The 13,510-nt window shown below is 45.3% G+C and overlaps 1 protein-coding gene across 2 annotated transcripts; it reads right to left on the reverse strand.

Moving 5' to 3' along the window:
* Nucleotides 1-5,400: 5,400 nt before the first annotated feature.
* Nucleotides 5,401-13,257, reverse strand: LHX1 (LIM homeobox 1). Of its 2 annotated transcripts, XM_051994080.1 has the most exons (5): nucleotides 13,088-13,257; nucleotides 9,892-10,118; nucleotides 9,297-9,574; nucleotides 7,485-7,650; nucleotides 5,401-6,650 (listed from the first exon to the last, which is right to left on the reverse strand). In XM_051994080.1, the coding sequence occupies exons 1-5, from the start codon at nucleotides 13,255-13,257 to the stop codon at nucleotides 6,271-6,273; spliced, it is 1,221 nt and encodes a 406-aa protein (XP_051850040.1). In that variant the 3' UTR covers nucleotides 5,401-6,270. The 2 variants fall into 2 exon arrangements, with proteins under 2 accessions (XP_051850040.1, XP_051850039.1); XM_051994079.1 differs by lacking the exon at nucleotides 13,088-13,257 and having other exon boundaries at nucleotides 9,892-10,564.
* Nucleotides 13,258-13,510: the final 253 nt, after the last annotated feature.

Here is a 13,510-nt window from a genome sequence, read left to right on the forward strand (position 1 = left end):
TGTATTCTCAGGACTTGGCAAAGGTGCCTGGCACATAATTGGCATTTATATGCTTATTTACTGTTAGGACATTGAATTTATTCAGGATATAGTGCATCCCACATACTTCCATCCAAGGATGAAACCTTAACAGAGACAAATGTCCACCAAGTTACTAGTGTCTGAAAATGCTGAATCTTGGGCTAAGAAGGGCTAGTCTTTCTAGACTGATCTCTCTGGACCTATCTGGAGGCTTTGAGAGGAACCAATCACAGAAAAAGGCCAAAGGGATAGAGGGTATTTCCAATGTGTGAACACCTGAAGTGATAGCATGAACTTCCAGGTTGAAGATTTTTTTTATAGTATATCAGAGAAAATTCAGAATAAGAAATACAGTCCTAGTTGGGCCTCAGTTTCTCCCTTTGTGAAATGAAAAGGTTAGTAGACAAGATGATTTCCAAGATCCTTTCTAGCTCTACATTTCTGAGTGATCAGATTCTAGACTTGAGTTTAATCTCAACTTTATTAGAAGCCTACAGAGACAGATGTCCAGCAAGTTACTACTGTTTGAAAGTGCTGTATCTTGGGTGCTAAAAAGGACTAGCCTTCCTAAAACTGACCCACTTGGAAGATTTGAGAAGTTGAGTGGAAGCTTCTGATGCACAAAGATGAAAGGGGTCTCAATCAAACCTGGAGAATGATTCAGGAATTTAAAATCAGTCCCCCCCCCCATTCCTTGTAATAATTTCCTTATCTATAAAATAGAGATAATGATATTCTCACTAACCTACCTTACAGGGTTGTTGTGTGAAATAAATGAGAAGATCTTTAAAGCTCTCTATAAATGCCAGTTATTATTACAGTGGCTGGAGGCATCAAGTCAGTGGCCTTGCTGGGGCAGGCTTATTTGTGTGTTGGTGCAAAGTATTTCTTTTGGCAACATAAACTGCTTTTAAATGAAGAAACTTTTTATCTCACTTTTTAAAAAAGGATCTCTCAATTCTTTCCCTATTGCCTGCTTTTTTATCTTAAGATTATCATAGATATAGATTTAGAAGATGTAGTAGATGTCACCAAATTTAACCCCCTCGCTTTCATATGAAGAAACAGACTCAGAAAGATTTGCTCAGTCACACTACTAATAAGTAGCAGAAGCAGAATTCAAATGCATGTCTCCTGATGCCAAATTCAGCCTTCTTTCCATGAAATTATTCTCCTTTTTATTTCTCTGGGAGTTATGAATGCTTTAAAAAGTAATCATCTTGAGGAGGGAAAGAGAAAGCAATAAAATGAGGAAGAAGAATGGAGGTATAGATTATTGACATCGTACAAACATTGAAGTTTTGGGGGCACCATGCTGTCTCTGAGTGAATGGGAAGGAGCCTATAGAAATAATATAAAGTTTTTTAGTTTAGTTTTTGTTTTTGTTTTTTATTAGCTCTGACCTCTTATAGTTCCTACTTTTCTTTGTCTTCCTCTGGCAAGACTAAATAACCAGCTCTTATTTCCCATAGATGACTGGATCTTGGAGCTTGGTCCTCAAAATAAAAAAGCTTTGACTTTTCAGCTCTTTGACATCCAGAACTGAAGGTAGAGAGTCCCTCCCTTCCAAGAAATGAGTGGAGGCAGAGAAGCTCAGGAAGCAATTAGGTGAACTGAAAAGATCATTGGATCGACCTGATTCTGACTCACAGCTCTCTATTACCAACTACTAGTCTAACCTAGGCCTCAGTTTCCTCATTTATAAAATGAAAATATCCAAGATCTCATCCAGCTCTAAGTCTCTTAGATATCACTTAGCAACCCAAAGAAGAAAAAGTAAAAGCAGACTGCTGAATCAATTGAGTGAATACAAAGAGGAAGGTCTTAGAAAATCATACACCAGAATTAAGGAAAAACAAATATTCACTCCCTTAATTCCCAGTTCTGGATACCCCCTTGTCTTCTTACCATGAATCATTGAAGTTTCTTGTGGTGGGATGTCAGGATTGGGGTAGCCCTCCCATATAAAGGTTCAAGAATGCTTATAATATCCCTCAGACAGTGACTCTGAGAGTAAAGAGATGGTAGATCACTATCATTCTTTTTTCCTTCCATGAGAAGATGATAGCAGGGGATAGGCAAGGAGAACAGACACTGAAAGCAGGAACCACAAACATTATCTTTTCTCTTTCTATGGGCACTCGTCCTCTCTTCTCCTGCCTATGGCTTTGATTGACTCTATAGGCTGCACTCCAGCATTCCTTTCCTAGTTAACTGTTGCTGCCCAAGTCTCTTCCATCTCTACTTCAGCCAGCACCATCATCACCCCTAAAATCTTTTAGTCCTACTTAGGTCTCCATCCTCTCTTAAAACCTGTCCTGAATTTCTAGAAAGCAGACTTAGATTTCCCTTACTCTCCCTTCTGCCTGATAGGGTCCTTATCTTTCATCCTTCCTTCTCCCCATACTTGACAGTCTTAGCCCCCAAAAGGTTTAGAGAGCCTCTACAGCTGTGACCACAATCAGACTCCTCTGTTGGTATATCAGTTCTCAGAAAGAGACCCAAACTACATCTGAAATAAAAAAAGACAGTTTAAGATGGCTCAAGGAAAGTTAGAGATCAAGTCCTGAGGGAAAAAGGAGTCTCTCTCTTCTTGGACCTTGATATTTTAATACTAACAAGTGTCTCTATTCTCTTGCTGGTCTCATTGCCTCTACCTCACAAGCTCAGATGTGGACTATGAATTTCCTTCTTGCTGCCCTGTGCTCAAGGCATTCAGGGCTCATATGGGAAAGGGGAAAAACTGCACCCTCTCCAGTTAGCTATACTCCTGGGTTTTAGTCACCACCTGTTTCAGGTCTTAGCCAGAGCTTTGATTTCTCTCTCTGTGTCTGTGTGTATGACAGAGAGAATAGGAGGGAGGGAAGAAAAGAGAGGGGAAGAGACAGAGGGAGAAAGAAGGGAAAAAGAGAGAGGGAAAGAAAAGAGAAAAAGAGAGAGAGAGAGAGAGAGAGAGAGAGAGAGAGAGAGAGAGAGAGAGAGAGAAGAGAGAGAGAGAGAGAGAGAGAGAGAGAGAGAGAGAGAGAGAGAGAGAGAGAGAGAGAGAGAGAGAGAGAGAAACTGTTACAACGGGAAGTAAGAAACACTGAGTCCACACATTGTGCCTAATGGTGAAATGCTTCAAATAAAATACCTGATTCAACAATAAAACTGCTAAATAATTCAGCAGCTCTGATATGAAAACCTTCCTTCCCAATGAGCATCTGTCCAGTAAAATGAATTTCTTTAAAAAAAAAAAAAGGGAAGGAAGAAAGAAAGCCTTTAATGAATAAATTGCCAGGGATTTAATTTATATAAATGTAAAATGGTTTCCCCCCAAAAGCCAATGTATCTCAGTGCAGATAAAGAAATGAGTTGCACATAGAGGCTATGAGTTTCAAAAAGTCTCCCTAGTATTTAATAAATTCTGATTTTTGAAAGAACACTGCCAGATCCCTCATAGATAGTTTCTATTTTACTTTATTAGATAAAACAGCCTCTGGATGTAGTGAAATATTACTCACTTTAAATGCTCTCCTTTGTCAGACAGATAAATTCAGTTATGTCTCAACAAACTAGGAAAACAGCCCTGGAAATTACATACTATATAATGTAAAATATTTTTATTTTTTAAATAAGAAAATAAATAACCCAGACTGGAATCTGGGAGATAGGAGAGAATGGACTATAGAAAACTGCTGGGTTTACATTACTTTTGTGACATCTGGAGAATAATAGACAAACACAGCTATTCTATAGTAGGTAAAATATTTAAATTTTCCCCATATCTAATGAAGTTTTGGAAAGGCTTTAGATATTTTCACAGTTGAAATTTGATTTCTTTGCTAAGGTAATGATTTTTGTTGTTCTTTCAGTAAAACTCAATATTCAGAGTCAAGCAAACTATGTTCCCCCTCTACCCATCTCACTCCTGAAACTTCAGATATAACAAATGCTATAAAAACAATGATTTCTGATCAGTTCTGAGAAAGGGATTAAAATATTTCATTTTTACTTGCACTCATTTTTTTGTTATCCTTCAAGCTATAAAATTAGAAAGTAGGATTATCTATGAGAAACCAATTGAACTGAGAACTACCCCTCTCTAGCTATATATTTACAGATTTCTGACATTCTGATAAAGTTTTTGTACAGGCTAAGAGAAAGGGGAGAGGTAGTGACAAGTAGGCAAGCATACAGACAGGCGGACTAACTTTGGACTTAAAACACTCTCAGTCATGTATTTGGTCTTTTTTCCAATTCTCTATTAATTTATCAGTGAACATCTCTTCCACTTCATTAGTTAAGTCCCCAAATACAAATCTGCACTTATTGACAGGAAGAAGCCACAAAGAAACACTCTACTTGCTGGGGAGGGGTCACCTGGGAGATTAAAGGAAATATTAGTCCTCCAACCAAAACATTAGACACACTCCCCCAACAACCTTTTCTCTTCCTGCTTCAAACTTGCTCCCCACCTCTTCGGAGATCATTGCACGCATCAAAAGAGCAAATTAAACACCAGTTATCTAAACATCAGATTTTCTATTTTTATTAAAAACTCACAAATTTATTCAACATGTTTTCTTTCATACAGTGAATGGTCTAATATGCACTGGAGGTCACACAAGCTTAGGTTTATTAGAACAATAAAAGACATATGAGAAATTTAATATATAAAGAAAAAAGTAGCAGCTGTTGACTGCATATTTGACCATAAAATTTAAATATTTTGGACTTTTATTTTAAAGACACAAAAATAAAACCTGTGTGGGTCTATATAAGTCATATTAACAACTCCATGAATGTTCAACAGGACTAAAAATTAGCAAAGATGTTTTCTCTTTTTTCCCTTAAACCTTGTAACACTTTTTTTTTTTTTTTAACACTCTCGGGTTGCTGGTGCCAGGCACCTTACAGTATTTGTGCTATAATTAGTTTATTTGGCAACTGTCTGAATATCATGTTTTCTCTTTGCCTCCTGTAAACAACACCTTTTACAAACTAGCACAGTGAGCCGAAAGCCCTGCGAATCTGTCAGAGAACATCTACAGAAGACGAAAGGAGGAAGGGAGAAAGGGAGGGAGATTAAAGAAAGGAACGATTTTGGTTGGTTGCTCAAAACATTTTGCTTTTTGAACAAGAGGTTTCAAAACAGGATATATTAGTAAAACACTGAACTCCTGAATTTAACATCATACGTAAACAGTTGACTGTTTTTTAGTTCAATAGTCTTTATTTTGTTTTTAAACTTTTCTCATGAAGGTAGAATACTTTCTTGTATAGCTGTTGTTTCAAGTCATTTTAGTGAGAGGTCTGGCTGGAGATCATCCTAATGAGGGTGGTGTGTGGTGTGGTGTGGTGTGGTGTGGTGTGTGGTGTGTATGTGTGTGTGTGTGTGTGTGTGTGTGTGTGTGTGTGTGTGCCTGCGCGTAGCTTTTGAAGGTAGAGTTGATGATTAGGGCATTTCATATTTGTAATTTTGGCCGAAAAGAACCGGATAGACAGACAGACAAAAAAAAAATTGTCCCACCTGATGCACAGCAGATCGGTGTTTCTGAAGGTAAAAGTTTGTTGTTTGTCGCTGTTACTAAATTCTGAGAGACAAAAACTAATCGAAGGTTTCTAGAGCTAGAAGCTTCATTCATCCTAGCCCAGAACTGAATGCTTCAGGGCCGGCCTTTTCCCTCCCTGATTTGGATTCGCTTCGCTTCTCTTCCTCCTTCCTTCTTTTATTAGCTTGGTTCTCGACTTGTGCCGGCGTCCTTCGTCTCCACTCTGTGCATCCTGGGCGCCGGTTAGACCGGCCGATCGTCACCCTCATCACCTCCCAGGAGCTGCCCCGAGCTGTCCTTAGCAGGGCTAGTCCTTGCCGTTCTCCTCAACCTTCCGTGAGCTCACTGGATTGCCATCGAGGCGAGGCTCCTTGAGTTTTTACGCAGATTGGGGAACGTTTTTGAGTTTGCGCCTTAGTCTGATTTGACCCCAAAATCCTGCTTGTCGCCCCGGGGACTGGAACTCCAATCCTGTCTCAGGGTGCATTCGGATCTCAATTTGTAGTCACCCCCAAGTTTTCCCTTCCCTTCCTACCACGTCCCAAGGAGGAGAAAGGTCTCTCTGGTGGGAAGAGAGGAAGCTGCTTGGGGCCTGGTTCTGTTTTTGTGATTTTTTTTGTTTGTTTAGTTATTGTGTGTGTGTTTGTTTGTTTTTTAATAACGACTTGTTTCTGTACAACCACGCAAGTCCAACTTGGCTCCGGAGAAGCTCCGGCTACCACACTGCTGCCTCATTCATTTCGGGAGGGTGGGAAAGATGGTTACCGTAGCTCGCCCCTCCATTGACTGACAGCGAAGAGAAGGGCGGACTGGGTCCGAAGACTTCAGCCGACATGGAGTGCAGGGGTCCGGGAAGATTGGGTTCCGGGCTCGGAGAGTCTCCAGGTGGGTGAGCGAGTATATCAGTGAAGCGCTGCGCCTCGCTGGACGGGTGATGGCCGGGCAGGGGATGATCTAAACCTCCCAAGGGGGTTCCCGACGGGCCTGACGATGGCACGAAGGGCAAGTCCACGGGTGTTTGCGCCTGCGATGAAGGAGGGCCTTGCGGGAAAAAGTCGTAGTTGCCTCCGGGGCCATAGTACTCGCTCTGGTAATCTGGAGGTAACAAAAAGAAGATGGGGGAAGCGGAAAAAGAGAAGCGTCAGGAATTGGTACAGTGGACTGGAGGGTTGCAACGGGTCCTGGTGTTGGTTTTGCCCCAGATAATCCGAAATTAAATGAAAATGGATAAAAGGGAGCATTTTGTCTAGGAAGCCAAACCACCAGCTTCAAAGATTCTCCCAGCTACGGAAAGACTGTAGAGGTCGGGGAACGGATTGCACGTATAAGTAGAAACGGAGCCAGCTAGGGTTTTTTCGAGCTTCCGGGAGCGACACACTGCCCACATTCGGGGAAATTAGCCCCGCTAGGGTCAAAGAAATATTAAAAGTGTTAGTTTGTCTGCTAGCCCTGCAATACACGGAGCAGATGTCTAAGTACACCCGAAAACTGAGGGAAGAGGAGAGGTAGGCAAGAATTTTCAATTTTGTCAGCCCATGATGCCTCAGTCTCGGGTCCTAGCAACCTCCCCCGATACTCATCCCAAACAAACTAGCTAACTGGAAGCAAGGAAGCGCGCGTGCACACACTCTCATCCCGTCTTTATTCCAAAGCAGGAATTTTTGTCCTTTATAGCTCACCACCTCTTCCTTGCACCCTAGAACCAATGTACTCTCCCAAACTTCCAATTTCCTTTTGGAAAACAATCTCCTGAATATTCGTGGCGCCAGACCGACCCCTCCGGATGTGAGAATAGGGCCTCAGACTGTAACACTCTGAGCCGAGATGTTCAGTTTCTATCACCTCTATCTGCCCCTCCCTCAGACCCGCTTAAAGCGAATTGCGTTCCTTCCGTCTTCTCCCCTCTCCAGTCCGTCGCCTTTTACCTACCTCCATAGAAAGAAAAAGGTCCATTGGGGATGAGTTCCCCCGGCTCCAGGCGATCTACAAGCGGCCGCATCCTGCGTGGGCTGCGAAAGAAGGCGTGGCGCCGGGCGCCCAGAGCGCTCAACTGTTTCATTCGCCGCTCCTTGGAACGTCGGTTTTGGAACCAGACCTGACGACAACAAGGAAAAGGCAACCCAGATGTGAGGCAGAGTTGGTTCAGAAGAGCAATATGAGAAGAAGCTACGTCTCTCTGTTCCCTTTCTCTTCCTGCCATCATTCTCTCTGACCACGGCCCTGACCATTCCTTCCAAAGAAACTCCCTATGCACAGATAGCCGTGTTCACAACCCTACCCTGTTAGTCACAGACGCAAAAGCAGGGACTGATAGCCTTGATCCGTGCAATATGCAGCCCACCTGAGGCTCTCTCTATGTTGCCATGAATAAAATCGGAGTGCATGAATACAAACCAAGCAGACACAAATTCACAGACAGGGATATATGCATGGGCAAGCTTAAAATTTCAGATTGTGACCCAAGAATAAACAGCCAGATTGTATGAGCTTTTAATACTGGATTCTATATATTGGTTTCCAACAGTCTCACATTCTCATAGACAATGGACCTATGGACCAACGTCATTCTCCCCCAAAACATAGATACATGTTGTTCCAGACACAGGAAGGAATATACCCAGAAACTCGAGTGTCACAATCGCTCATACCCAAGCACACAATCACATGCTAACCAGTCTTACTCATATTCAGCCTCACGTTTTCACACTACGAATGTCCCATCTGACCTCAGATGGTTGCATCCCCACCTCCCCCTCTTACTTGCGGCCCCAGAACTTGGTACGGAAGAAAACAGCCTTCTGCCTCAACCATCTTCACTCCCCTGCCCCCCTCTCCGTTAGTTCCATTCCCTTTTCTTGCATAAGAGGGTGAGAGAGAGGAAAATCTGCCCTCCTTTTAGCTCAGCGGTCAAGAAAGGGAAGAGATAAAGAGGCGAGAGACAAAGTTGGTTCTGTGAGAGGGAAGGCGATTCTTCCTCCTTTCCTCACAAACAAAACCAAAGTCCGTCATATTCTCCCATCATTCATTAACTCTTCTGGGCTCAGAGATTCCTCCCAACTGAGAGAGTCAAAGAGGGAAAAGTCAGGAGTCCAGACCCTCGGGACTAATCTTGAACCAGTTCACTAGGAGCAATAGGCCAGGCGATCCTCTGAGGGTTTTCAGGCAACCAGACCAAGTCGGCTCACATTGCGGCAAGATTTGCTCCGCTTCCTCCCCCTCAATCCCCTGGCTACAGCCACAGCAACTGCCCAGTGACAATCTCCGCCCCTCTTCGCCCTCAGGGCCATCCCCTCTTCTCCCCCCAGGCAGAAGAACCGGCGGTAAGGAGAAGTAAAAAGCGGGATGGGTACATTTCCTGCTTCTCTCTTGAGTGCGCGGTGCTTCAAAGGCCAGGCCGAAGCAGGGGGTGTAGGGCCGGTTCCTCTGCCTCCGGCCTCTCCTCTTCTCCCCTGCCAGCAGTACACACACCTTATGCTACACCAATCTCCACTTTCTTGATTCACCCCCTCCTTTCCCTCTCCCTGCACAAATTTAGCTGGTTATAGAGGATACTGAGCTTTGTGCTACATATAACCAAGCCTTCCTTTCGAGAGAAAAGGAGAAAGGGGAAGAAGAGACACCGCAATCCGGATTGCACTCCCTGGGGCAAGCAAGGCTCGGGTCACTGTGAAGCACAATGCCCACCCCAGAAGCAAATTAAACGCTCCCCACCCTGTCCCCCTTCCTCTCTGGGTTCCTAACCTGGATGACTCGCATGTTGAGGCCGGTCTCCTGTGCCAGCTGCTCTCGAATGTGACGAGTGGGTTTAGGAGTGGCAGCGAAGGCAGCCTTGAGTGTTTCCAGCTGCTTGGCCTTGATGGTGGTGCGTGGTCCTCTCCGCTTTGCACCCAAGTTCTGATCGTCATTCTCATTGCTACCAGTCTCTTTGTCAGATACATTAGCGCTTTCCGAGTCCTTGGCGTCGTCCTGGGACGGGTCTTGGGAGTCAGGGGACAAACTGGGGTCACTTCCCGTTGTGGCTGGAAAGAGGGAAGAGACTATTTATTTCATGGGTATTTCAGAACTCACCTCTCCCATTCTCACACCTCGGGGTGGGGAAGGCGGGAGAAATCTGGTGCATGCCGGGTCTCTTCAGAACTGGTGGTCAGATTTCACTAGAAAATGTCAGTCCCCTTTTCCTCTTTCCTAATATATCTCTAGAAAAAACTTCCAGAGTAAGGGATATACTTGACAAAGGCTAAGAAGTGGGGTGTCTCAGTCTGGTTTGGTCTCTCTCTGGCCCTATAGGCAGTCCCTCAGCCACCACCCCGTTTCCCTATTCCTCCCGGACCCTCACCCGAGTGCAGGCTGTTCTCTTTGGCGGCGCTGCTATTACTTAGGTAATCTTCTTTACAGACGAATTTATTCTCGTCTATAATGTAGAGCTCCTCCCCAGTGGACAGCTGCTTGTTACACATCATACAGGTGAAACAATTCAGGTGGAACACCTTGCTTCGTGCCCTCCGCACCAGGTCACTGGGGGAGATGCCCTGCGCGCAACCGGCGCATTTGGTACCGAAACATCTGCGGGAAAGACAAAACAGGAACAAAACGTTGCACAGATTAAACGAGGTGAGCAGCAGAAAGATAGCGCTAGAGATGAGAAAAGCAAGAGTCGGGAAATGGGAAGAGAGACAAGGAGAACGAGACCGGTAGGTTGAGGGAATCCCTAGAAACGGAGACAAGAATTGAGATAAGTGAGGGCATGGCGGGAAGGGCAGAAACCCGGAAAGTGACAAATATCGAAACAAATAGAATGAAGTGAGAGGGATACTCCAAAACCACATAGAAATGTGAACTAGGGCAAGATGGAGGAAGACAGAAACAGAGAGGAGGACAGTCACCAACCGAAGGTCAGGAGAAAGAGGTAAGAGAGAAACCCTTGTGGACCAGCATCCTATCTGTGGACCAGCATCCTATCTGTGTCCGCATTTCGCGGAACTCTTTCTCTAGGAAGAAATATGGGAGAGGGAGAGAGGGAGAGAGAGAGAGAGAGAGAAAGAGAGAGAGAGAGAGAGAGAGAGAGAGAGAGAGAGAGAGAGAGAGAGAGAGAGAGAGAGAGAGAGAGAAAGAGAGAGAGAGAGAGAAAGAGAGGAAGAGGAGAAAGAAAAAGCTTCAGTGTAAGGTGAGGCCAAGGTCTTGAGAAACTTTTTCTCGGCTCATCCCTTTTTAGCATTTAAAATAATCGCTCGGCGTTAATTATAGCCCAATGCAAAATGCACCGTGCGCCACTTTACACTCCTCCCTCCCCGCCTTTTCCACTAAAAAATAATAACCTAAAGGCACAGGGGGTTGGTTGGCTCAAGTCCCAGTGCCATAACCGGTGTAAATAAATAAACTCAAAGAGTCGTGGCGCAGTCTGCCTTTTTATTTATTTACACAACGCTGGGACCGGTTCGCTTAAAGAGGAGTGGAAGCCAGCGCCCAAGCCCGGCTGCCAAGGAAGTGTAGCTTTTCGGGCAGGGGGCCTTCGCAAAGAGACTATCAGACAACCTCACTGAAGGAACTATATTTTAGATGCTCTGTGAATTTGTCAGAAACCAAGACAGAAGTGTGCGTCACCCTGGGCCCCTTGAAAAAACCTCCCGAGAGGAAAAAGCGTTCTCCCAGCGTTTCCTAACTGCTCTGGTTCTCCGCTCTGCTCCATTTTCCGATTCTCGGACTCCGTTCTCAATTTCGTTCCTGAATTGTCCTGGAGTCTATGCCTTATTTAGCCTTCCCTCGGTTCTATCCGAGGTAAGGCGGCGTGTATCGTTTTTGGTTTTGGTTTTGGTTTTTGTGTGTGTGTGTGTGTGTGTGTGTGTGTGTTTTTTTAATGAAAAAAGCTCGTTTCCTTAGTCTTCCATTCCTTACCTCATTAGGGCTGGGGAAAAGGCTTACGGTTCTTCCCTGGAAAGCCCACAAATCTCATCAGGCCTTAGGGGTCTAGACCACTTAAGTGCCATGCCCTAGGGGCAACACGAGCCACAACCAAACTTCAAGCCAAAAAACCCTAGTAAATTTGTTACACAAAATTGCTCTCAGGAGTTAAAAGTCGCTTTTACCGGTATTCAAATCTTGGCCATTAAAAAAAAAAAAAGAGGACAATTTAGGGGAGATTAAGTTAAATTAATATAAAGGGCATGACGCTAGAGGAGGTGAAAGGCAGAAGAAACCATTGAGTAGGCCACTTTGAAAGACGGGAGAATGCTGCCGCGGTCGGATGTACACAGGAGACAAATGTGAAAAAAGATCAGAAGCCTTGACAATGTCACCGCAGGCAGACCCCGAACGGGTCATAAAGAAGCCCTGGGAACGGATCTGAGACTGGGCTAAGAGCCAAGCCGCTCCACTACCCAGAACAGTCCAACTCAGAGTCAGGCCGGGAGACCAGCGGAAACCCGCGCAGGATTTCCCAGTGTCCAGGTTCTGTAGCCGGAGCTAACTCGAGTTTCCAGCACAGCCAAGATTGGGCAGTTTGATGAGAGGAGGAGGTGTGTGAAACTTGCAGGGTTGGGAGGTAAGGGCTTCTGTGAAGACTGGGTTACTTTGAGCTTTCCTCTGTTCTGACCGAAGCTCCAGTCATTCTCTTTCCCCAGAAGACCGAATGGCCTTAGTAAAATCTGCCCCATGTCCCAGGCTCTGAAGCCCAGATTTGCTCTGCGGTCTTCGGACTATCCACCCTGGTTCTGAAAACTAGAGCCTGGAGGTCCCCCAGCGCTCCTAGCAAAGCCTAGGAAGAGGTTTCTCCTCAACAGGCCCAGTGGGCTCTATTCCCGAAAGCCGGCTAGGAATTTGGAGTCTACTGGCAAGAAATAGGGCAGTGGGAGAGAAATAGGAAGAACTGGGGGTCTTGAAGCTCAGCTCCCCGTAGGTTTGCTTATTCCAACTCAGGAAGGCAAAAGGTCAAGAGGTCGTCAAAGCTGCGGCCTTATTGGGCTGAGTGAAAAAGGTAACAAGGAACTAGGGGAGGTCCACGCCAAGAGCAGGGGACTGAGATCCAGTTCTTATGATCTCTAAACTCTGGAGGCCTAAGAGACTCACAGGCTCTAGACTGAACTTTAAAAGCCCTCTGCAAGTGGGGAGAGAGAGGAGAGGCTTTGGGGGGGGTGCAAAGAGTCAAAGGGTATATATAGAATAGCGAGGAGAGACAAAAACAAAAATAAATTGAAAATATAGGCTTGTCCAAGGCTTCTGTGTCTTCACTCTTTGGAGGAGAAGGTACATTGTAGGAGAGGTAGGGCACCAAGGTCCTGGGCGATTTGAGCACCTACGGAACTTGGCAGCCAACTTTGGAGGTAGCTCTTTGGGGAGAATTTGAGCATTCTAGCCCCTGGTCAGGTACTCCCAGCTCGTCCACCCAAGTTGTCTTAGAACCCTAAAAGCCAGATCTCTGGCTGCTGACTCCCTCTTTCCAATGCTAGAGGTAGGGGTCAGCGGTAGGCAGGAGGATCAGAGGGAGGGAATGAAGAGTTGAGAGAGGGAAAGAGAGGAGAAAGGGGAGGCACACTCACCGAAAGAAGTCGTTCTTGCAGTAGAGCTTGCCCTCCCGGGAGAAGCATTTCTCGGTCAGGTTGCATTTACATTCACAGCACTGAACGCACTTCACATGCCAGGCCCTGTCCAGCACGTTCAACAGAAACCGGTCCAGGATGGGCCTTTTGCAGCCGGCACAGTGCACCATTGTCTTTGGTTTAATTGCGAGGGAGGGGGGGGAGCAGGGGGCTCAGAACAGGGCAGGCAAGTAAGTCTAAAAGAGGGGGGGCCCTCAGAAGAGGGCTAGCAGTAGCCTTCGACCCCGTCCTCTTACCCCCCCCCAAAAGGTGAGAGACCGACAAACAAACCAGCTGGGTTGTGCAGAATCGAAAACGCACACCAAAATCTTTAAAAACAAACAAACAAAACCAGAAGAGGAGAGGAGAAAAAAAGAGAAAAAG

This window comes from Antechinus flavipes, chromosome 4, assembly GCF_016432865.1.
Source record: "Antechinus flavipes isolate AdamAnt ecotype Samford, QLD, Australia chromosome 4, AdamAnt_v2, whole genome shotgun sequence".
Lineage (NCBI taxonomy): Eukaryota > Metazoa > Chordata > Mammalia > Dasyuromorphia > Dasyuridae > Antechinus > Antechinus flavipes.

Bases quoted from the DNA above. Each gene is read 5' to 3' on its own strand.
- LHX1 (XM_051994079.1), bottom strand. From the start codon at position 10,381: ATGTGGTTTTGGAGTATCCCTCTCACTTCATTCTATTTGTTTCGATAT. The intron at 9,575-9,891 runs GTGAGGGTCCGG...CCCTCTTTCCAG, and splicing joins AGAGAACAGCCTGCACTCGG to CCACAACGGGAAGTGACCCC. The intron at 6,651-7,484 runs GTAGGTAAAAGG...TGTTACCTCCAG, and splicing joins ACCTTTTTCTTTCTATGGAG to ATTACCAGAGCGAGTACTAT.